This window comes from Acanthaster planci, linkage group LG08, assembly GCF_054643075.1.
Source record: "Acanthaster planci isolate LZ-2023a linkage group LG08, COTS_SCS, whole genome shotgun sequence".
NCBI classification, from domain to species: domain Eukaryota; kingdom Metazoa; phylum Echinodermata; class Asteroidea; order Valvatida; family Acanthasteridae; genus Acanthaster; species Acanthaster planci.
In genome coordinates this window covers 2,505,167-2,530,689 of record NC_141784.1, presented here as the reverse complement: position 1 = coordinate 2,530,689, position 25,523 = coordinate 2,505,167, and the positions used below count along the sequence as shown (strand labels likewise).

General features: G+C 41.9%; 1 protein-coding gene across 1 annotated transcript in view; it reads right to left on the bottom strand.

The window, feature by feature from the left end:
- Positions 1-1,778: 1,778 nt before the first annotated feature.
- stt3b (STT3 oligosaccharyltransferase complex catalytic subunit B) overlaps positions 1,779-25,523 on the bottom strand; it is a 40,732-nt gene continuing 16,987 nt past the window's right edge. The window contains exons 5-18 of the mRNA XM_022228934.2: positions 23,669-23,757; positions 20,141-20,206; positions 18,730-18,829; positions 18,291-18,389; positions 16,714-16,860; positions 16,541-16,589; positions 15,447-15,601; positions 14,739-14,968; positions 13,960-14,147; positions 12,807-12,978; positions 11,567-11,740; positions 10,226-10,339; positions 9,126-9,329; positions 1,779-7,154 (exon numbers count right to left, since the gene is read on the bottom strand). Coding sequence (XP_022084626.2) covers positions 7,035-7,154; positions 9,126-9,329; positions 10,226-10,339; positions 11,567-11,740; positions 12,807-12,978; positions 13,960-14,147; positions 14,739-14,968; positions 15,447-15,601; positions 16,541-16,589; positions 16,714-16,860; positions 18,291-18,389; positions 18,730-18,829; positions 20,141-20,206; positions 23,669-23,757 — 1,907 coding nt within the window. The 3' untranslated portion in view covers positions 1,779-7,034. The remainder of the gene's footprint in view (positions 7,155-9,125; positions 9,330-10,225; positions 10,340-11,566; positions 11,741-12,806; positions 12,979-13,959; positions 14,148-14,738; positions 14,969-15,446; positions 15,602-16,540; positions 16,590-16,713; positions 16,861-18,290; positions 18,390-18,729; positions 18,830-20,140; positions 20,207-23,668; positions 23,758-25,523) is intronic.

Here is a 25,523-nt window from a genome sequence, read left to right as displayed (position 1 = left end):
GATGGAAGGGATCTGAAGAGTTAAATCCATCCTCGGGTTACCAAACTATTGGAAGGAAAAAAATGACAACTGATGAAATGACCAAAGAAAATCTAGTTAAATCCCACTCTAGACAGCTGTACCCTTTCGGCCAATCCTGGATCTACTCAATTCATGAAGTTGCTGAGCTATTCGCTAAGCGCAGGAAATCTACGCTTACCACCGAAAAGGTCATGTAAAGAATATTGTGGACACAGTTCTCAGCTGAATGTTGCCTGTCCAGTAAATTCCCTCCCCTAAAATTCCCGGCTAAGGAGTCTCATCAACCGGTCATTACCGAAGTTTCCAGCAACCAACACATTAAACAAAGTCTTTCCCTTTGCAAACAGATAAAATCAATGTTGTATTTTTGAACCACATCACACTTTCTTTTAAGTAGCTATAATTCCAATTTCTACAACCATTGGCGTAAATCCCAGGAGTTGGGGGATATATATCCCCCACACTTATTGCGAAGGATGAGTTATTTTGAATCACCCCCCCCACACACACACTTGTTTGTGACGATCAAAAAACTAAAGCCGACTGTAAAGCATTTTCAGGATTTTCCTACGACTAAACTTTTGCAATATCACGAAAAAGGGAAAGCAATTTTAAAAAGCCATAAATATGATGTAAGATTCTGCCTGAATTTGATACATATTACAGATGTACATCTTTATTATGAACATCGCACCCTATATAGAATATATGGTTTCGCCCCCCACACCTTTTAAAATTTCCATGGTTGGGCAAGTCATCCTCCCACCTTTCCCCACCCCATCCCACCCCACCCCCAATTTATGTAACCGTCTACGTGCAATTATAGTTTCATCGTTGCATAAGTGCCACAGAGTGTTTGTTTTGAGTTTGCAAAATCCCACAGCGTATCATTGTCAACTTACGCGTGCCTGGATACCATTAATCCCAAGGGGTTAAGACAGGTCTGTCAATATGCGTACAGGATAATCCCCACCAATCCATTCATCATTTACATCTAATCCCACTAACGCTACTGCTTAATTAATGTTGGCTGGCAAATTCTTTACAACCAGCTTACGCATGAAGACACTACGCATGCATAAGGTGTTGAAATTGTTTGTGGGGACGCAAAAGTGATCTGCCAGCCCGTGAATCTCTTGAATGGGGCGAGACATGAGCTATTGTGCGCCCGCAGAGATTTCCAATGGAGAGTTTGATAGTCAACAACACATCGCAAATTACTGAGAAACATCTATTGTGTTTAAAAGACCACTGGGTTTCAGGTGTTGGGACAATGTTCGAAGGAATGAAACTTTCCTTTGGGTGATCCTCCGCATTATTTTCCACAATCGTATTATACCGTCTGAAAAACTTCATTTTGCTGAGAACCCTGCTGAATCCTCAACTATGAAGGTACAACAGGGAAAAACTATTTCAACTTGATTCTTTTAAGCTTTCGACGGGTATCAAGCCCCTCCTGCGAAATCCTAAAAATCTTATGGTAGACGTAAGGGCAGATCCAGCTTAAAAAGTTTCAGAGGGGGCCATTTTCGGGGGGGGGGAGGACTTGGAAGCTTCTTCTGTTATCCTTTATGGCCTTTCTGGGTGGAGCTCAATTTCGGAGACTTGGCACGCTTAGGGAAGGAAATAAAAATGTGCCTCAAAAATCTATTTCCTTATTTTCCCCCAATTATTCGGACAGCCTCTGTTACCTCTCCAGATCTGTCAATGGGTAAATTTTAACGGAAAATCCATAAGCAGATCAATTTAACCCCAACTACCTTTTATCATCAATGTACTTTATTTCCATCCCATAATTCATCTGACAGTTTACTCCAAGAGTACAGAACTGAACGTCACAAATAAACAGTCGTCTCCATTAAAAGTTTTAAAATGAAAGCCATTTATCGTTGTGAATTTTGACCTAGAGAAACATTCCAGTTTTTACTAAACTTACTTAGAAATACCATGAACTTTTAAGAGTAACATTAATATCACATTTTCCTCCCCTTTTACACTAAATACACAAACCAATTTTTTTTATTGGTAGGGGTACTTGTCTATGCAGAAAACAACAAGCCATTGATGTTAACTTGGTAAGATGCCAACATTATGCTGGTAGTATAAGAAGACCAACTGTTAAACATCAAGAAATTTGCCGCAATTCCTTTTGATCTTAGAAATGCACTTTTCCAACATTTGGCTGATACAAATAAGCCTTAGGCTCATACTTGGAATTGCTGAAATTTTACATTTGTATTTCATATTACTGATCCTATGCCCAAAGAAGTTTAATCTTAATTTCAATCAACTTAGCAGAAATATCTAACTCTGTTTAAGTAAGTGTAAATTTCGTTTGAAAACTGTATTAAAGCACGCTTTAACCTACCCAGCAATTTTCAAGGTGAATTTTGTTCCCTTTTTTAAACACACAACCTAACTGGAATCACAAAGTACCGGAAAAAAATCCATATTTGAACTTCAGGACATTATGGGAAAAAAATGACTTAAGAGACAGGGAAAAAGCTTAACAGGAAAACATTCAAAAGTGTTCCGTGCCTTGTAATTATTTTCAGGGCATCCTGGGAATGTGCAGATCTGAACATCAGAAATTTGCCTTCAGCTGCCTAAGTGTCCTCCCAAGTCTGAAAAGTCCTTAATACTCTGGCAAGTACAAATACGCATCATACAAATGAATTCACTCATCACCCAACTCCAGCCAGTCCTGAAGGCACTCATGGCCCTGTAGTATTAAGGACATGATTTCTTTGGGCACTAATATGACATACACAGTTTACTGTGTGATCCAGGGTGACCACTTCCACTTGTCAATGAAACATTTGTATGAAATATGTATGCACATTTACAATGATTGTGACAACAAGTTACCCACAGTGCTTTGCATCTTCCTTTCATTCATCTCTTCCACCCTCACAGATCAATCAAATTTTGAGAACAGACATTGCAATGCATTATGGGTAACCTATTACCTAAACATACCATAATACAGCTGGAGGGATGTTTGAACAACATAATGTACCTATGCTAAGCAAAATCATTGGAAAGTTATAATTTTAAAAAGTTGTTCTGCCTTTGTGACTCACAGGGTATTTATGAATATATATATATGCATGGCTAGCATGCTGATAATGTCCCTTGTCTTCAGCTCAGGCACTTCCAGCATCCATACCCCTGTTCTGGTCTTAAACATTCCTGGCCGAGATTTATTCCCTTATCTAAAGGCAATGACTCACTGTGTAAAGTCACATTTACACAGAACCCATGGCACCCAAAACAGACAACATGGCTCATTCTGCTCTGGGTAACAACATGCTTCCAACAAAATGTACACTATTGGAAAAACCCTCTACAACATCACATCGGGGGGAAAAAAAAATACACGTCTGAATGTATCGAGACCACACCCATTACCACCATGCATACAGGAAAACAAAAAAAACAGTACAAAAATACATTTGTTCACTTGTGTAAATACCTACAAAAGATCAAAGAGAGCACTAAGAGTACATGTAGTCTGAGAATGTGCTTCATTTAACAAATCTTGAACATCCTATCCAATACAGACAATGTGAAAACTCAATCCAGAATTGCAACATAGCGTATAGAGGTTTTTCACGTGACGTAACATGACGGGCAAACGCATTTCAGGAAGCGTACCATGTCCATGGAGGCGCATGCAGTTTCGAATCTGGGTATTTTTATTGGTAATTTCATGTACGCCAAAATGTTGAGATACTGTGAAAGCACGCTCAGTTCAGTGTGCATCTATGTAAATAAGCCATTTGCAAGTTTAATTTGAATAAAATCTGGTACACTGAGCATGAGATTGCACATAAACGTAACAATTTGAATTCCCCAGACTAAAGACACTGTTGCTGTACCTCGTGAGCTTTTGCATAGCGACCACCATCTCTGGAATGGACTGGTTCCTTTGTGCCCTTCTTATCCAGTGAGAACAGTGTATTGTTGCAAGGCGTCTCTTATGTAGCAAAAGCTTACCCTGAATCACAAGGTATAGCAACAGCGTCTTTAGTGTGGAGAATTCAAATTGTTATGTTCACGTGAATTTAAGGGACTCAGTGTTCAAGATTCTATTCAAATTTAACTCGCAAAAGGCTTACTGAGCACTGACCGTCAAAAATCATGTGACTGAAATTATGCATATGATTGTATTCTGTGGTCTGAACGTCCATCTGACATCAAGTCATCAATACCTGCATATGGCAAATCATCTCTTGTGTTTGGAAAATTGTTTACAGACTGTTCTCCAAGTACCTACACATAATGAATAAATCCGCTCACAAATTTCCATAAGGTTTTTTACGTTTCACAGAGTGTTCTGTTCAGGAAATTATCTTCGTAACATTCAATATTTACAGTGGACACACAGTGGAACGTGGGGTGAATATTTCCATATCTGGTCTTGTTGGCGACCTGAACTATGCAGCACTGTAATTTGTCATGACGTCGCAATGTTAAGCCTCCAATGCTTGCTACTATAACCCTTATCATGCTGCTGCCATGTTTGTCTAGTTCCCTGAAGACCCATCAGCAATAGTGATACAACTTCACATGTTGATTAAAGGGAACAGACTATTTTTCCTTCCAGCCCCAGTTTGGTTACATTGCTTTGAATAGTGGACAAGCAAAATGGCCGCCTTATGATAGAGATCTATTCTGTCACATGATTTAAGTAAGGACGGGGAAGGTGCATTTTGGTAGGTATTTAAAAGAACCTGTGTTTACTAACGAATGTCTGAAGCCAGACGCAAAGCATTTTTTGCTACTACACAATCCCTCAACCCCCCCAACAAACTTCTCTCGCTGCAATATTGGAGTACATGGCAAAGACCCCGACTGTAGGGAAACAAACTGAAAAAAATCATGCCGCCCTTACTCGCAAAATACATTTTCTTGAGGCTAAGATAAGGCCTCCTCTCAGTTCAATTTTAAAAAGTTACTTTCCTTCTACAGTTTTCACCCGAAAAGTGAAACAAGCAAGACCTATATGAAGCCTGAGACTAGTCTGGTAATGGTCCAACTTTTTACAAAGATGTGCCCATTCGGTAGTCTGGTGGCATAACTATGGAGAAAATGTGAAGAAGTAGAGAACATCACTAGTTTAACCACAGTCGAACCTCACTCTAGCAATCTATGACTCAGGTTCCCTCTGCATATTGTGATATATGTGAGACTGGTCTTGGTAGATTTGACCTGCACAGTCGACTGAAGTAGTGTTACCATTGTCAGCCAGCATGCGCTAATGACTGATTGACCCTGCTCAATGCTGTTAACAGCAGACAGGCCAGGTCTTAATCTAGGTGTCTAGAGCTAGGACTGAGTCTTTGCCAGTGTGCAGGGACGAGCTGACAGCAGACGGAGCCACAACTCTGGCAGTCCTTTCCCGCATGGTCACACTGTCTTCGCCCTGAAGAGTGAGCCATGAAGCTCTACCTACAGTTCCTATGCAAAGAGGCTGAGAGCAAACATCCAGCAAACCTGACCTCCCTCTCATGAATATGCATGACTACAGTTCACTGCCGAACCATACTGATTATGCATAAAGTAGAGCAATGCACTTGATGCCCTTCACCCACAGACATTAAACTTGCAATGAGATATCTCTTTCACTGGTGCCCACTACATAATCAGAAACGCATGAAACATACAGACAGGACAGACAGAATCTCACCATTAACTTTTTCAAAGTCGTATAAACTGAGAAATTATCATACACCCAATATTCTAATAATTACATTCAAGAGAAATTAACAGCCATCCTCGCACAGTGAAGCCCACTGATCTGATTTTTACAATTAGGACTCAAGGAATGTGATTTCTGTCGGCTGGCATTTAAGTCAAGTCCTGTCTTGCTAGAAATCACACCCAGAAAACCCAGAATAAAATTAGGCTTCACTTGCTTGGACTTCGATTATCCTGCCAATAATTGTACTGTTTGGGTGAAACATTTCACAGAAATGATGCCATATTGATGCATTTTGTCAAGACCGAGACCTTCCTAATTCCTACTTTCTATACACTTATTTCAAATGACAAATCCCCTCACAGGTTTTTGAGAGTTGAAAAACAACATAGTAGCAAACTGCTTGTGAAAACCATCGGCTGAGGCGGCCAGAATTCTCCCCAACTGGTCCTGGTATGGCAAAGCTGAGCGCGAGCTGTTCGTAAGAACATCAACTATGACCAACAATCTGAGTCACAACACACTTGTAATGAACTGAAGCAAAGTAAGCCCTTAAGCAAACGCTTGCAGTTGGGATATTTGACTAGCTCTTTGCCAAAACATAATTCTTCAAGCAATGTATGCACAACGTTTGGAGGAACGTACTTACAGTACTGGGTGGCGTCATTTAAACTCACTTTCATTCAGGAAGCGACATAAAACCACCTTGGTAAGACGGGGTATAGAGCTGCTTTTTTTGTTTTAATTGCATGAGAGAGGATCTTCATAAAATGATCAAAACTTCTTGTTATCTATGGTTGTCATTAACATCACATTCTAACATGCTGCTACGGTATTAAGAGATTTTCCCATCACACTGAATTAATTCTTACTGAGAAAAGTCATACAACCGCCGTACAAAACTAACCAAAATAATTCATTGGTGATGTTGATGTACATTCCCTCAATTCTAAGATACGGGGTAGAAACAGTGCTTTACGAGATTTCTCAAATAACTGTTCTCTGAAACAAACGGTAAAACAAATCAGGGACATTTCTTCAACAGCATCTGCCCAAAGCAGAACAGGCAAATCACTGGTGTTTCAAGATCAGGGAAAACGAACATCTCATCTACGGCTACATGAAAACTTTGACAACCGACATCCGACACACTGATGCTCTCATGTCGCCAACAGCTGAAGGAACTCCAGCAACATTTTTACAGCGTTCCAAAACTCTGCATGTGTCAGTGGTCAAATGATTCTTGTCATTGTTTTCTTCAAATTAAAAAGTATATATGCATTGAGAAGTCTGGTGCTCGTCTCAGAGCCTACTTGGTACGCTGTTTCTTGCTGGTCGTCTTGGGTGAGGTCTTGCGGGCAGCTGTCTTGCGTTTGCCTTTCTTCACGACGGGCTTGTTCTTGATGGAGCCTCGCTTTCTTTTACTCGTCTATAAAAAAAAAGAGAAGGAAGAAAGACCGATATCTTTAGAAAGACTGTACAGATTCAAGAGCAGAGGCCTTTTTAAGGCTGAATCTATCTGGGACTGAGTTGACCCAATCTCTTTCAAATTCTTGCTGGGGAAATGCACATTTTGTACGGGTGTTGTCTCTTAAGACCATCAGAAGACCCCACAAGACCATCACAAGACCAACATAAGACCGCTAGTCACAAGCAACGGTTCATTATCATTGTCATCATTCACCCTGTCACCTACGACTAGTCTTGTGAATGGTCTTGTCATCAAAGAAGGACTGCTACAAATTCTCCTTCCTACCTAGAAGCACAGCTCAATCAAACACTCTCCCAATAGACGTTAGGACCTCGCCAACCTTGACAGACTTTAAACTCCAATCAATAACAGCAACCTCATCACACTCACTAAGGGAACTCTGAACTAAACTGCTGCATTTACCACGTATGCGCACTGTGTAGGATACCCTGTAAAGAAGATTGCACAGTATAACACACATCCAGATCCAGATCGTCCTCTGTCTGGTCTTGTGTAAGGTCTTGTGACCATCCTCTGTCTGGTCTTGTGTAAGGTCTTGTCATCGTCCTCTGTCTGGTCTTGTGTAAGGTCTTGTGACCATCCTCTGTCTGGTCTTGTGTAAGGTCTTGTCATCGTCCTCTGTCTGGTCTTGTGTAAGGTCTTGTCATCGTCCTCTGTCTGGTCTTGTGTAAGGTCTTGTCACCATCCTCTGTCTGGTCTTGTGTAAGGTCTTGTCACCATCCTCTGTCTGGTCTTGTGTAAGGTCTTGTCACCATCCTCTGTCTGGTCTTGTGTAAGGTCTTGTCACCATCCTCTGTCTGGTCTTGTGTAAGGTCTTGTCACCATCCTCTGTCTGGTCTTGTGTAAGGTCTTGTCACCATCTTCTGTCTGGTCTTGTGTAAGGTCTTGTCACCATCCTCTGTCTGGTCTTGTGTAAGGTCTTGTCATCGTCCTCTGTCTGGTCTTGTGTAAGGTCTTGTCATCGTCCTCTGTCTGGTCTTGTGTAAGGTCTTGTCATCGTCCTCTGTCTGGTCTTGTGTAAGGTCTTGTCACCATCCTCTGTCTGGTCTTGTGTAAGGTCTTGTCACCATCCTCTGTCTGGTCTTGTGTAAGGTCTTGTCACCATCTTCTGTCTGGTCTTGTGTAAGCTCTTGTGATGGTCTCAACTACAACACTTGGCAAATCACTCTCCTTCAAGGTGTTACTCATCCCCTTTTCCATAAATAATCCCCTTTTCCATAAATAATCCCCTTTTCCATAAATAATCCCTTTTTTCATAAATAATCCCCTTTTCCACTGTTCGATGCAAACTGTGACATCACATATTAGCTGAATAACATATTAAGATTTTAACTTAAAACATGATGCTCTTGGATCCAACATGCTATGAAGAATTGCTTTCACACACAAATGAATGCTGATTGAAAGTAGATTCAGTCACTGAACTACTCCTTGTAAACATGCATATCCAACATTTTAGGATATGCGAATGCTCTGCTACCAGGGTGAAAGAGCAGGTACCGTAGATGTATGGGCGCACTGCTCGTCACTCTGGGGATGAGGTTGATTTGAATCTGAGTGAAAAGTGGATGCCATATTCAAAGACCAGTGATGAAATCTGTGCATCAGGGATATGTTGGGGAAGTATTGTTGGGAAGGGAAAAACTCAGAATCAAAATGCTACATATGATGGAATGAGAGTAAAGAACCTGTGATGCTTTCAAGTTGCTAAGCTGACTACCTAAAGTGATGAATTAAATTGCCGATTGATATAATAGCCTTAGGTCTGGTTCCCAATGTGCAATTATCAAGTGTCACTCAGAATCACTACAATACACAAACCAGCTGTTAACAACTGCAAGAGGATCTATTTCCCTACCTCCCTATGTGCTTGCAGTTTTGAAAAACGACATTCATGGGGTGCCCTACCTTCTTGGAGTAGAACTTTCTCTTGGACTTCTTGGTGGCCTTGGTTGTGGACGGCTCCCTGTTCTCCAACGGCTTGACCCGGTAGATGCGGACCAGCCAGTGCTCGGTGGTGTAGGCCTCCTCCAGGTGCTTGAATGAGATGTCCTTGTTGCCGATCTCGGCATTGCGGGTGCGGTCGTAGCCCGCCGGGCTCCGGAAGTCCAGCTGGAGGGGAAAACGGACAAAGTCAGATGACGATTTGGCAGAGGCAATCACATGGACGTCCGACGAAGGATGGGGGAGCCCTCCAAAACTGGTCGTCCTCATGACATCTACGCAGATGGCACTACTAGGAAGGGGTGGGGCCAGAGATTATTTTCGAAAACTGTAGAAGGATGCCAAATTGACATAAGCTTGGGTGCTCCTCTATTCACTGACACTAGTAGAGATCAACTGACCAATAAAACGAGACCACCAAAGCCACTGTAAATTCACAATCTCCCAACCTCCCCCTACCCCGATCACAACCTTTTGCGCTGAATTGCAAGAGCCTGGAAAAGTCAATGCGAGAAGATCCCAGGCGTTCAAATTTCACCTGAATGCAAACAAACTCACGGACTCTGCGTCAAGAGTGCAGCCACTGACAATGGGCTAAAAAAAATGCAAATGACATTCAGGTGTTACTTTAAGTAACAGTGTCTTCCAATTTTACCACAGATGCAGAAACGCCACACACGAGTGTAATATTTGGGTTTTTCAAGTTGTTGGTCAAACTGTCAGCTTACGCTGAAAGGCAATTCAAAATTTCAAAATTGTTTTCTTCATCAGGTCCTAATTCCAAACAAGTCTTTTCCCAGATGTTCAAATCATGACTTACATGTACACCTCCATTCCGTTAACAACATGCTTACAAATCACAAAATCAACAAAGCTTTCCTGGACAGAGAGCACTTTGTGGTACGTCAATTGCTACAACATTCTGAATGGCAGACATGTTGTACTCTCAAGTAATTGGGACGCTTGGACAAAAAAAAACAAATCCCACCATGAGCTAATCCTGTTACTGTCCAACTGAAATGAATCATTTTGAAAGTGACTGGCTCTGTGTTAGCAGGGCATACCTGCATTTCTCCAAAGCGGTAGTAACACATCTTATACATCAGACAGTTGAGAAGCGTTGGAGAACCAGAACTGTCCACGCGAAACTCCCCATTTACTGTAAAGTAATCCGATTCCTGCACAGATCAACAACACATGACAAAGGTCAAAGTTGAAAGGTCACTGTTAAAGGTTCATACTGCTAACAGTATTCTCACGGTACTAGGAGGAATAAGGACAGAAAACAGGACTTACAAGTGAAGTCATGTGAATGTGAATGCTAGAAATGTTGCCATTTTTAAGTCTATGCCTAACACTGTTCTTTATAAGTAAAGTTGATGATGGCTTTCTACCGTGGCCATTCTACACGTATGCTCAATCTGTAATGCTTTTCTCAAGTTTAACCATTTCGCGCCGGTGGCAGTTATCAATCTTGTTAATGCTGAGACTGGACAATTATTTTTTTCTGGTTGTCAAAATTCTTTAAAAACTCCTATCATCATTTACTGGACACTGACACCCACCTGAAGGACTGTCTGGTTTCTACTCTAATCTGATAGGCGACATCTATTGACGCTGGAGTATTCCAGCCAGGCCTGCCGCCTTGTAAAAAGAGCCCAGGTTGTACGGTGTTACGTAATTTTCTTTTGTTCGCGAAACTGGCACAGTGCGCTGCTGACCACTTTTCAATAGGGGCCAGATTAAGGTGCAGGGGTACTGTGAGGCTCATTGCTGCGGTGGTGGAGCGCTTTTGTCCCCGGTGGTAATCCGCTTGCACTAAATCCCAAAACCGTGGTATACTGTTTCAAAACAAGGCTGGATTATCTCCACTATTGAGAGTGAAAAAATATCGGTAATGCCCAGCAGCCTGGACCTTTGTTCCGAGTACGGTCTTTTGCTACAAGGCCCAGTTCCCTTTGTCCAATTTCGGAGACCTTGGCCACGCGTATAAAGAATACATGTCCGATACCAGAAACCCCGGCGGCAAGTGGTTAATAGCCAATTACAGCAAAGTTCAGAATACAATACTTTCCTCTGAATCTATTGTACTAGGCATCTGGTCTCCATACTTGAAACATGCGGAGGTGCTTTGTTAGCTAGCAATGATGTCATTTGCAGCCTGACACACTTTTCATCCTACCATGCAAAGTAGATTAGGTTTGTATATACCCAATCCAGCGCTGTGGTTGGCAGTTGTTGCAAGACCATCACAAGCCCTCTGAGCCTGACTTTAAAACTCACACGCTATTCAAATGAACTGCAACAAAAGCATTCATCTGTCATCGTTCAGCCTGTTACTCGTGAATGGTCTTGTGACTGGTCTTCAGAAGGTCTCGACTTCCAAAAAACGACACACCGCTTACTCTAATGTCCTTGGGGTGCTCTCCTTCAGCGATGCGAACCATCCACAGGAACTTGTTGATGTCATCCCCGGAGTAGCCAATCACACCGCCGAATATGACCAGGACATAGTCCACATCCAGAGCCCTCATGATCTTGTAAGCTTCCGTCTCATTGGACGACATAGCCTTGCCCACCTGAGGGAAGTATGAATATTCATCACATGATGCTCAAACAACGATATTTCCAGGATATGCGATTCAGTTCTCCAGATGAATAATTATCTTTAGGATTTAAAAAAATTTTTTAATAATTTATTTCAACTGACTGGAAATTTTCATGATATTGATGTTACATGTATATCATAGACTTCTGCAAATGTTATTCCCTCGATCACAAAGCAACAAACTGCTAAATGTAAAGTCATCGAGCATGCTTCATGTGTTTTCTCAAAAGCCTCTGCCAGCTCAAACAGACAACTGATATAAATACACATCACAGATGCCCCTGGTTTAATACAGCGGGCACACTCAGCAAATAATTGTTTCCTGCCCCAAACTTCACACAGTAGCTGGCACAATGGTATCCCCGATGTCTGGACCCGTCTGGTGTACGGTGACAACCTCGGTGGACTGGTCTATAAGCATGATTTCACCCATGAGAAAACACTCCAATGTGAGCATGTCTCAACCTTACCAGTGCTATGCGGTGGACTGGTCTATAAGCGTGATTTCACCCACGAGCAAACACTCCAATGTAAGCATGTCTCAGCCTTACCAGTGCTATGCGGTGGACTGGTCTATAAGCGTGATTTCACCCACGAGCAAACACTCCAATGTGAGCATGTCTCAACCTTACCAGTGCTATGCGGTGGACTGGTCTATAAGCGTGATTTCACCCACGAGCAAACACTCCAATGTGAGCATGTCTCAGCCTTACCAGTGCTATGCGGTGGACTGGTCTACAAGCATGATTTCACCCACGAGCAAACACTCCAATGTGAGCATGTCTCAGCCTTACCAGTGCTATGCGGTGGACTGGTCTATAAGCGTGATTTCACCCACGAGCAAACACTCCAATGTAAGCATGTCTCAGCCTTACCAGTGCTATGCGGTGGACTGGTCTATAAGCGTGATTTCACCCACGAGCAAACACTCCAATGTAAGCATGTCTCAGCCTTACCAGTGCTATGCGGTGGACTGGTCTATAAGCGTGATTTCACCCACGAGCAAACACTCCAATGTGAGCATGTCTCAGCCTTACCAGTGCTATGTGACTGTTGTTCCAGGTGTTGTTGTCCACCAGGGTCGTCCTGTTCGCCATGCCAGCTATCTGGTACCCGTAGTCCCACCACGACATCACCCGGTCCCGCTCGCCTGTGTTCTTTCTCAGCCAGTAGTACGCTTCCCGAAAGTCGTCTAAGATATTGCGGGTTCTGTCCAGAAACACACGAGGGGGCATCAAAGGTGGATCCAGAACTAAGTTTTTTTTGAGGGGGGGAGGGAGGGGCAAGAATTTGTAAAGGGGAGGGGACCAACAAATTTGAAATTTCTTTATGTAATCTTTTATTATATTTTGAGGGGTGCAGTTAAATGTTGTGACTTTTGCATGCTTTGGGAAATGAAATGGAATGAAACAAACTGAAATGAAACAATGCCCCCAAACAAAAAAATCACCTTTTCCCTTTCTTTCCAAAGTTAAATAAAATGTTGCCCCTTTTGGAGTGCCACAGCCCTCCCCCATACGCCACTACCGGGCATTATCATTGTTTAACAAAACAATGGGGAGAATCTCCTTTTCTGGCAATTTGCCAACAAAGTTCAAGACACTCAGTTCTGCATCACACATATTCAGTTTGTGGAAACTGAGAAAATGCCTATGCAGTGAGTTTACGGCAATCTGTTACTCAATCTGACAGAGCCAACACGAGTTTCTGCAGCCCGGCATGATTACAAAGATGACATCAGTGAGTGAGGAGTTTTTATTCCCAGCCAAACAAATCAAACACTTTCTTGCTTATAACGTTTCCACTGATAGGAAAACATTTCAAGACAGTGAAATGACAGGAACCAGTATCCATGAACAGGACAAGGGTATCACCATGGAGAGTATCAGCTTTTAATGAAGTTGGCAAGTTTTAAGGTCGTAAAAACTGTCTTGGCAGAGTGTCACATTCTTTCATCCCCTCTGAATTGAATCTGTAAGTATTGCTATAAGGAAATAAAGCAACCGTGGTAAGGTGGATGAAGTCGCTTTAGCAAAACTATGAGAAAATGTTCGATGCCTGATAAATGTTGCAAAATTTTGCTGGTGTTTGGAAACTATAAATCTTGGGGGTTGAACTGGAAGAGATGATGCAGAAAAGGAAAACTTGAGAATTTTCTCTAGCAGGGATGATTTGAAGTCTTGATCTCACCCGTCATTGTTGTAGGTTGCCAGCACTATACTGGGGCTGGAGTAGGCGTTGCTGGTCACCCAAGTGCAGTGGACAGCAAACATCATCAGCATCATCAAAATCGCCATGACAACAAAGCCCTTCAGGTTGGTCCCCAGGCCCTCGTTGTCCTTGTCCTGGTCAAGTTTGGGCTTACGAACTTTCCCGGCCTGAAGAGTGACAGTGTTCAAATTTTTTCATGGATTCCTTTTCTACCTGGAAACACTTCACTGGCATTTTTGGTGGGACGTGAAAAAGGCCTGATACACAAATGCAACCTGACGCCCTAAACATGCCTGGCTTGAGGCGTGTGTAACTTTGATGAGCTAGCAGCATGAATACCTAACTGTGACATCACAAACCCGCATGTGCATTCCCCTTCCTCTAATGCTTAAACCAGCCATTAAGCTAAGAGCAGAACGCGGGCAACTTTGGAGCTAAATTCGTTTCTTGCAAGTTCTAGGGCGGCAATGAGTGTACACTGTTTAGCAACTTAACTTGGCAAGAGGCAAACCCAAATGCGACTGAACCTAACAAAAAGAGTGGCAAGTTACGGGAGCGGCTTTTAAGTTAACGGCCTTTAACAGAGTCTTGCCTGACGGAAATCAATCCAAACTCTCATTATTTTTCACTCGCCCGAACTGAAAGACACATCATGGCAAAGAACTCGGTCCGCTCTCTCAAACGCAAACTGAAATTTGCACCTCTCTGTTGCCACTTGTTATTGCCTGTTACAAACGAGGGCCGTCGTGACCTCTGACCTTGTCATACAGCTTGCGGTTCTTCCGGTCCACCTCCTCCTCATCCTCTTCAGTCTCCTCCCCCCCTTCCTCGTCGTCTTTCTTCTTGTCCGCGTTCTCGTTGTTCAGGTACTCCGTCAGTGTCTTGGAGATGGCAATGGAGGCCAGGATACAGACCACGGGTGTCAGGGTCAGCATCAGACGCACCATGACACCGGCAAAGTAGACAGCGCTGAGCGCATACAGGACAACTGTCGATTAGCAACAGACAGAGAAAACACCATCAAAGAGGCTGTTGACCACAGTGAGTCAAGTGTGAGCAATACATGTAGCTTGACCACTGGTGCAAAAACGATTCAACCGGGACAACCCTACTGAAACCACTTTGTGAAATCCCACTGCAATCACACTTTGCCACTGGTTGCACGCCTTGTAACATTCGTGGTCCCCGCATTCTCAAGCTGTCAAGACTAGATACTCCAAGTATCTATCATTTGGGGGAAGTTGGTCTGACAATGGTTTGAGTGTAGTTATATCCAAACTTGTCCAAGACTGCTTCCAAAATGTTTCTTGTGCCAGTTTTAGTTACAACTTCATCTGATCGTGAAATGCTTGAAAAATTGTCAAGAGCATTTTTTTTCCATGTTCTGCTTAGGCCCAATCGATTCATTTGTCTAAAAGTCATCAAAAGGAGAAACAAACAAATGGCGGCTGGCCGATGCAACTTACTGAAAACCCTCTCATCGTTGATGTCCTTGATGACAAACCACAGGCCCGCTGGGAAAGTACAAACCAAGATGTGAAGGTCAAAGAAGAAGGACACCCAAGTGGTGGGCTGGTGCTCTGACACGGACGCTATGATGGGGATGTGGATCTTGGCGTACCTTGAGGGTGGGAAAACAATTCGGTTGATGAGCAAGAGATCCTGAAATACGAGCAATTCACAATAGTGCACCACCAAGAGTTTGCAGTGCATTGGCCAATCAGAACGCGCAGAATTTGTCGTTTTCCAAACGCGCAATGGGTCGACAAATTCCGCACATTGTGATTGGCCAACGCATTACAAACTCTTGGTGGCGCACTATTGTGAAAGTCGTATTACTCTTGGGAATTCCACCTTCACAAAATATTGCCTATGCAGTTTTCAACAAATCTGTGCAGAATTTTGCAGTGGCAATAAAAAAATTGGCATTTATTTGTTGGGAAGTCTATCAAAATATGTAGAAATGTAAAGGAACAACTTTTGCACTCAAACTTCAAGGATATCAAGCTCCATATTAAGTAATAGTGACTGGGTTCTATCTTTCTGATTTCTTGCCCAAATATTTCACAATCTGCCCTCTAGGATTTTGAATGGTACAGCAAGGGCTTTGCTCTTTGAAGCCAAGTGTCAAATCCACGCATCTCCTACAACCTTAAACACACCAAAAAAACACCCTGTACACGCAAGCTGTTTACAACTTAAACACCGAGCTACAAATTTAAGACTTATTTCATTGTATATTGAGTGAAAAGTTTGGGATTTAATCTCCAAGACAATTTCCTCAGCTATGAATGAACAATTTTATGATGATCATTCTCATCGAGTTGCTATGGCTGTTCAATTGCAAGACAGATTGGAAAGAATCGCATTTGATCACCCAAGCCGGTAAAACAAACGTACACACATCTGTCACACAAGCGCATTTTTGATTCGGTTATTTTGTACTCAATTTGAGTGTACCCACGAAGAAGAAAACTTATTCCTGCCAGTGGGATGCGAAAATATGGCGGCCCACAGCGATCACTGAGCTTTGAAAAATTGACGCCATAAGCACACTTACCCAGTATCATACAGCGAATAGAAACGCCCACTCCAGGGAGCAATAACACCTGTTAAGCACAAACATCCAAAGCAAATAACAAGGCAATTAGTGCAACCAGCCAATGTAAATGTCACATCAAACAAAACAAGGGCCCTCGAGAAAACGGTCCTCTTCCTCCCCAAGGACTATACCTGCATACGTGAGTAGGACAACCGCCAGGAATACGACGCCAGCCGTTCCCATGACGCCAAAGAAAAACAGTGCACGGAACTCTTTCTTGGAGAGAAAGTCCTGGATGTATTTCAGGAATGCGTAGGCCTGGAGCAGAGCGAACGTACCTGGAGTTGCAACAGGTTAAGAACAAACACAGAGACAGTCAGCTCATTTGCAAAGCAATCTCAGTCCAAACAGAACTCTTAGTCATAGGCTGTTTTCAAATACCCTAAATGTGTCAATTTTTAAGGGAAGCTGCCCAACAAGATCTTTTTTTTTGATGCACGATACAGTGTCGGAAGATTTCCATGGATTAAAGAAAGTTGTGTGGACCAATCTAAAGAAAGTCCATAACTAAGATGGCATTGCTCATGCATGCTCTTCAACTTGAGACCTGCATGGATTGTCCTACATATGAAGCCAAAACACCCCACTTGTCAGAAAGACAAAGACTGGAGTAGCACCTGCAGGTTAGCATAGTACTAGCACGTGTCTATATTACCTGGATATAAGACACCCTGTATTTAGGGGCCTCAGCCACTATCCATAGAGTCATGTATAAGTTCAAGCTGCAGGCAGGGAATTCGGATGAATGGCCTAACACTGGTTGCTGACTCAGCCCTTGGAACCAGGGGCCAATTTCATAGAGCTGCTTAAGCACAAAATTTGCTTAAGCGTGAAAAACCTTGCTTACAAAAAACAAAGGTTACCAGCTCAAACTCTATGTGATTTTCACTCTATTCACCAAAACACAGCTAAATACAATCCTGAAACAAGACAAATCACATGGAATTTTGGCTGGTTACCTGATTTGTTAAGCAAGGTTTTTTTGTGCTTACACAAATTTTGTGCTGAAGCAGCTGTCTTCCTAGAAACGACTGATCCTTCAACTTAGGCTGGAGCTACATGTAACCCCTCTCTACAACTGTCCAGCACTGCCTAGAATCGCTCTATTAAGGTTTGGCAACTGTAGGGTCGTTTCTTCAAAACAGTGGGATTCTAACAGATTCTAAGTTTTGGACTGAATCCGTTTGATTATGGTGCCAAGAGGTCAGAGCCCGATGGATGCCAGTGAGCCACAAGTTGATTCACTGTCTGAACGAGTCATTTATCTGGTAAAAGCACCACCAACCGTGCTCCATAGGAGATAGGAATTAATTCAGGGTGTCTGCAAGGGAAATCATGTGTATGTGCCTGTAAGTGCCTTCAAGAGCAGCATGGCACGTTTGGCTTAAGCAAAATACCAGTTATCACACTCTGCATTCAACATTGTCATCTTGTCACAGTCAAGGTTCATGCATAATTCTGACTGAATAACCTAAAACCAGGTTGAAGTGGGCAACTTTTGATAATTGACAAATGTTAATTTTCCTCCTTGAAAAAAAAATCCGAAGGATTATTGTGGAGGTCAAGAACACTGCAAAGACATGAAAACTGGGTCCAAAATATAAAAAAAAAATACCAAAAATGCAGTCCAGGCACACCGTCAGATGGGACAAGTTAGTTAAAAACTTTACAGAATAAAAAAAACTAACACAGAAAAAAAATGTCATACCTGCTGCGGCCATGTGCTCACTAGTTCGAACTGGCTGAAAGCCAACAAAAGGCACCTGCATTGAAAACACAGTCCCTAGGATGTAGAACACAGAAAAAGCTGCAGAAGAAAATAACAAAGAAATCAAGACAAGATGAAAAATTAAATTCTAAAGAAAGAAATGCATTAACAAATGAAGACTGTTCTAGATCAAATTGACTTTGTGGAGGCTGGCTACCGGTACTTTGTGAAGTTTTTCAAGCTTGCATAAATAGAAAAAACAATTTCATGTCAGTTAGTAAACTTCAAAAACATCCTCAATGTGTCCGTTAAGGGGCTAGAGATTTGGGGGAAGTAACATCAGATACCTCATTGTTCTAAATATGGATCTGTGTGTGAGTGTCAAATGTTAGCCAGCCAGCAGCCAGATGCCATAGCCACAACTAAAGAGATGACTTGCCTACATAGATGCGGTAGGAAAACCGGCCCATCATTAGTAACACACATACGTGGAGGGGTATGAGGTTGATGATGAAGACATAGCCGCCCCATGCTGAGACCTGCAGTCAGGAGAATGCACAATGACGTCACATGGAATAACTTCCAGGGAATAAGGTGTGTGTCCTAGTGGTTAGGGTTCGTGACTCACAAATACAGGGTCGGGGGTTCAAATCCTGCTGCTAGTTATACGTGCTGTGACCTTGGGCAAGTCACTTTAATCCTGATTGACTCTCTCCACTAGATGGTTGTTGTGTTTGTGTAGCCACTTACGCCAGAAATGGCAGCATCAAGCTGCAGACTCCCCAGGGGGGTGAAATCATTTTAGGAATTTTTGTGGCCTGGTAAACAGTGGTTATAACAGAGGTGTGAGTGGCCACTTAAAATCAGAGCTGAACTAAAAAAAGTCCCCACATTTTTGTACAGACCAGGTGTACGAAAAAGCTGAAATTCAGCATCAAAATCTCACAAAAAAAGCTAAAATCGACTAAAAAGCTGAATTCTCACACCCCTGTAATATTGATGTATGGCACCTTGATTGAATTCCTGGATGACTGCACATTATCAGCAGATGTGTGCACATGTGCCCGGCCGTGATTCAGACCTGCCGACTCCAGCCCACCGCTGAAAATGTCTTTAACACTTCAATTTGGCAGGAGGTTGGATGGCAGATCAATTGCCAATATCCATCCTATCCCAAATCAGGTGTCCCTTCACCCCGGTAATGTAACAAAAATCCAACACGGCCGACATCAGAGCATGGCTGAATGCAATCAACATTCAACACTGTTGAGATTGGAATCTTGCTGAATGTAAGAAAATCCAGACAACAGTGGGTTTTCTACTGTCTGGAGAACCGGATAACTATGAAACTGTGCAACAGACTTTTGTCACTGAGCGGCCACCTTGCTTTTCTACCATTCAAAGCAATGAAACTAAAGGGAAAATAGTCAGTTCCCTTTATCAATGAGTTAAGTTGTGTTACTATTACCAGTTGGTCTACAGGGAATAAGACAAATATGGCTCAATCATGATAAAAGCCTGTAACAGTGCTCCTCTGCCATTTCCAGGAACTGCTAAATCCAGCAACGTAAGACAGGTTGTAACAACGACTGCATTTTGTTCCATCTGTTAGCATCATGGACTACGTAATTCACAAGTACAGTCGACTCTCGTTAATAAGAGGTCCTTCGGACTTGGGAAATGACCTTGTTGTAACAGGAACCTTGTATTATCAGAAATTCAAGCAATAAAAAAATGAAAGGATTGGGACCTCAAAATGTTCTTGTTATAAGCAGAATGTTGTACTAACATATTATTAACGAGGTTCAACTGTAGACATGAAATGAGTATTGTGCACATACAGTCCTTACCATATAGAAGTAAACTAATGCGGTCGCAGCCGACCATGAGACAGCACCACTCTTGACTGCTTTCAACTGTGGAGACCCAAAAAGGTGTCAAATTCTTTACTGAAAATGCAACATGCTACAAATGTATCTAACAAGCACTTTGTCAGGGACACTACTGATAACTTTAAAGAAATGGGCAAGTGCACCAAGTATGTTGAGATGCTGTGTACATCTGAGGCCAATACATTTTGTGCTTCAACTGTTTTTAGGGAAACATCTTGACGTTCAGGGGTGGTGATGTTTAAATTCCAGTGCTTGGAATGAAAAGAACCCAGATGTTCAAAACATTCAGCAAGAGAGGAAAAAACAAAGGAATTTTAGTTGACTTCCAATGAAACACTGCACCTTCAGAAGAATACAAATGGCCGAACAACTGAGTTAGAAATAAACCATCAAAATATGTCCCCCTTTAAAGTACAAACCTATAAGTGTACAGAAACAGCACCTGTTCCCAAAATGACACTGCAGATGTGACCAACATGGAAATTACATGTACATCGCCTCAAGAACTGATCACTAAAAAATTCACCTAAATCCTATGCGATTACCCTTTAAATGTGGCCATAAAAAATGGTAACCTCTATGGCTACCGGTACATGTATATGCAGCCAAAATAACCATTTGTCCTTATAAAGCCTCCACAGCTGCATTTTCAAATCTGCTACATGTCTGCAAACAACGCAATAGATCTATGTGATTGCAAAATTGAAATTCTGGAAAGTTTTTGGTTGCAGAATTCAATTGGAAAAATCTGGCCGTTTGTCTGCCGTCAGACTGTTCATTCCGATCCTGAGTGGTTCTTTTACCCCTGAAAACAATTATGCAGATGAGGTATTCCAGTTTCAAAACAACACATCTCGGAACAGCGTTTCACATGTACGAGTGTTAGTACACGCTTACAAGTACTTCTGGGAATGTGCCGAGTGTAAGACACTTTTCACACCTATTCATGAATCTGAAATTTCATTCCTGGACGAAACAGCACGATCTTTGCCTGTCACCATGAATTTCACTACCACATCGTCCATGGTAAAAACGTGATTTTAATTTCAAACACAGTAATTTAAATCAATAAAAGTGAATCAAAATGAAAATTGAAAAAAGCTTCCAGCAGCAACTTGGATCCAAGCTGCCAGGGAATACAATGTGATCGTGAAGCTTTCATTGCGGACAACTGGTGTAGCGTATGGTCGAGTATATAGTTGGGAATGTAATTGGTTGATTGGTTGGGTGTACTGTGTTATATAAACAGTCTCACGTTTGCAATAAACTGGTCGGCTTGAGTTACATTGTAATAAAACTCAGTGTTGTAAGAAGATGCCAAACAACTGCCTTTCAACACAAGAGGTTTCCGTGACTCTAGCAACACGTACCCTGTACAGCTTTGTACCTTGACATTTTTTAATTAAAAGAGCGCCATATGCAGTGAATATATGTACACTCATGAGAAGGCCTGAATTCTAAAAGGTAATTTCTCCTTTCAATTCAATCAAATGAAATATGGAGACAGCCTCAACTTGGCAAGGGGGCCCTCAATCATGACATTCCCCTCCCCCCAAAAAATATATAAATAAATAGCAGAGTGGCTAAAAGATGAATTGAAAGAAATAACACTATCCAAACTTTGAATGGAACTCAAATGGATGCAACAACAAACATAAGAAAGTGGGCCAGTAACAAAGTTGTCATCACGCTGGCATTGGTTTCCTGATGGCTTAACATTTGGGCCACACACAAGCTTTCTACAGTCTTATCTTCATACATGCAAGTACCACAATGCAGGTACTACATTGTAACTAGACCAATACAAAGAGTGCTTTCTGCTTTAAATTAGAATAAATGCCTTTTCTTTCTCAAAACTGTCAGGGGAATTTTGCTCCATCCATTTCTTTTCACTGTGTAGGGAAATAAAAATTGTTGGGTCTTGGATCTGCTCTGTGGTTTGAAAACTAGATAGGTTTGCAGAAGCACTATGCTCTGCGGTTTCCTTTAACTACAGCCTGCTTGCTTATTCACACGAATTTCCTGCTGCAGCACAGGCCACAATTTATAAATGTTAACCTTAACCTTCCCAAACCACACAGAATTAAATAGTTGTAATGTGTTTATTTCTGTGGGGATAGGTCTGGTAGGCCCATAACAGCTGGCTTTTGCATTGGGTTTGGCATACCTCAGAAAAACAAAGTCCAACAGTCTCTGTGCACAAAGTCCCATATGGGTGTTTAACTGTGTGTGAATGGGGAAGGTTAAGGCCAGCAACCCTGGGGGGGTAGGGTTAAGGAAGCGCTGTTAACATGAGTGGCCCCTTAACTGTGTTTTGTCATACGACGTTGAAGGGCAGGATGATATAAACAAAGACATGAAATGCACAATCATGATTGTAACAGTAGCAGTGGGGAACGCAGTATGAGTAAATAAACGTACATCCATGCCACCGAATGGCATGCTCAAATGCACATCACTAAATTTAGCCAACAGCAGTAGGCTAATATGGAATATTCAGGACTTGTGAGAACGTCTACCCTCTGTGGCTATTGGTTCAGGGCTAACAGGGTTTTGCTAGAATGCCTGTGAAACTGCTTTTGAAAGTGATTATGTGCAGATTTCTGTAGCACAAACAGTCAGTTAAGTAGGCCTAGTATACGTTTAGCGGTTCAGTTAGGTTGACAAATTAGGTCTGGTTCTGGGATGGGCATGTGCACTGAGCAACAGGTGTATTCAAATAGAAATAGCTGATAAAGGAATCAATGAGTTGGAAAAAAAACGTAAATAGACTCGGGCGGGAAAGGCAAATTATCACAAGGCACCATTTACTCTGAGCTGGTGAAGCCAGTTTTTCTGAATAATGCTCCTTTCTTACAATCTTTACATTTCAGACGGGAGAGCTGGGGAGGGGGAGGAGCCAATTTGTCTTGGTGGGAGGGGAGGGGAGAGCCACTCCTGTTATGTCACTCCTTACATTGCTGTTCATTCACTTTCATTATTTATGATGTACAGCTCCTCGTGGGACTGTTCAAACATGCATTCATGACTGACCACAGAAAACTGATTGCCACCTGGGTTCTCAACAAAGTAAACAAAACTGGGACTAGAAATGTTACTATTATTTACAAAACCGGTAGTTTCTGTTAACACAGTTTTTTTTTACAAGTCAACTGCCATTTGATCTGTCACCTGTGTCATTATACAATGGTAGGCATTCACATTTCTGACTTCAAAACAAGATATAAAAAGCCTCTCGTACCTTTTGGCCAGGATATTTTGTACCCTACAGAGCAAGAAAAACTAATTTGGCTGATTCACACTGAAATTATTCAGGTACAGAATGTTATGGCGAGCAATACTCTCTGGAGCAAAGCAGCCCCTAAAAATAGATGCACAATGATCACAGATTACAAACGGCGTGCGCAACATCTGATAGGAGCGTTTCAAGTCCCACGATACGTCCAGGGATGATTACATGCCGCCGCTGGTTGATTAAGTCCTTACCCACAAATAATAAGTGAAGAGAAGAGCAAATATAGCGATACCCTCGTTGTCATAGGAACCGGCTACCGAGCGCGAGATGTAACCTGGCACTGGAAGAAAAAGGAAAGAAGAAAAGCTCCAGTTGAAAGGTCCAGGCAAAACATTTTCCTTCATACGACCCTTCAAAATGCACTTTTGTGTCTTAATAAACTTTTGTTTCAATGTTTTTCTACTTTAAAGAATAGTTGGTGCTTTTTTGATTTTAGTTTAATGAGTATTTCCATATTCAGGAGCAAAACTGTCATGCCATCCCTAGAGGAAAACCTCAATATTGCAATGATCTGTGCACACAAAAAATGCTGGAATTGTCATTTGTTGTATGATAAAGTGATGAACAGCCCTTTCTCAGAAGTGTTTTCCACAATTCTAACAGAAAAACCATACCACTAAAAAGAACAGTGTATTCCTGGATTGACATCATAGCAAGAGCACGCTCAGTTCCCAGAAAAGCGTGGACAGTATGTAATGTTTAAAGGTGTGCACCTTTTCATTACACGTGACCCACAAGGAATGTAAAATAGTTTTCATCCTATTCATCAATAACAGAATGAGTGGGGTTTTTTTTTTTAAAGGTAGAGGGTACATGCAGGTAGAATTTTTGTCTCTGCATGCGGGTTTATTTTACTCTGGGCTTTCTCAAAGAACGTCACTGAAATTGAAGCCTCAAAAGTTACTCAATTTTAAGGAGTTGCAAACATGTAACAAACATGCACTGTGAATTAATTACCTGTAGACAGTAAACGTTGTTTAAATAGAAATGATTTTTTTATTGTTTGAGATTTTTAAAACGGAGGACTTTTCTTGAGCTCAACAGGCAATCAATACAAACCAATACATGTAAACACACGTCTATCATTTGGTAAATACACTGTATGCATGAGGAAACAAATACGCATAAATGAACATTTGGGACAAAAAAACCAAGGTACATGATGTACTTAACAAACACAGGAAAATGGGCCTTCCCTTGAATAAGACAGTAAGTACTGCTTTTAAAATGATCAGAAATCATGGCAACTCCAATGCTGAGCGGCATATTGATGAACATGAACATTTTCTGGTAATGCAAACACTGGCGCAGTTCTGGCAGAAAATGAATGGAATTCACAAGAATCTTCTATCACTGCGGTGGCACAACGCTCGTGGACAGGTGGTAGACACACATTACATGCGCCTTCTTCTGATTTGCCAAATGCATGCGCACGTCGAGCTGAAGAATGTGCGTCTGAGTGCGGTGCCAATGTAGTTATGGCGTCTACTCTAATTAATAAATAAAACTCATTGTTTGAAGCAGTGGACATGTACATATACCGGCCGTGTGTACAACAAAGACTAGGCATGTAGCAGCATACAAAGAACTGTATATTATATCACTGTGACTTTTTTAATCTGAATAATTAAAAGAGAAGAGAGTTCAGTCATCTTCAAGTTGGATACATTATATTTACTATACATATAAAATGAGCTCTAAGAAATGAACCCATGAAATCTGCTGTATTTAATCAACCTTTATCTTATAGTAGCAGTTAAAAAGGGATTTCAGGGTTAACTCTGACGAGAAATACAACGTACACCAGTCCCCAACAAACCAAATGTATAAAACAGCCCCTAATGAACTGCAAGGTGGTGCAGAAAAGAGCTCCTAGAGACAGAGGTTCACTGAGCATATACAGGTCAAAGATGCACATCTAATGTGCCCAATGGATAAACAAGATGTAAAAGCTTGCAACACAATCATTGTTGGAAATGTCAAATGTACATGCTGGTACATGTATGCACGATCTCTGATCGCTGTGCCGCAGCCGCTTGAGACAGG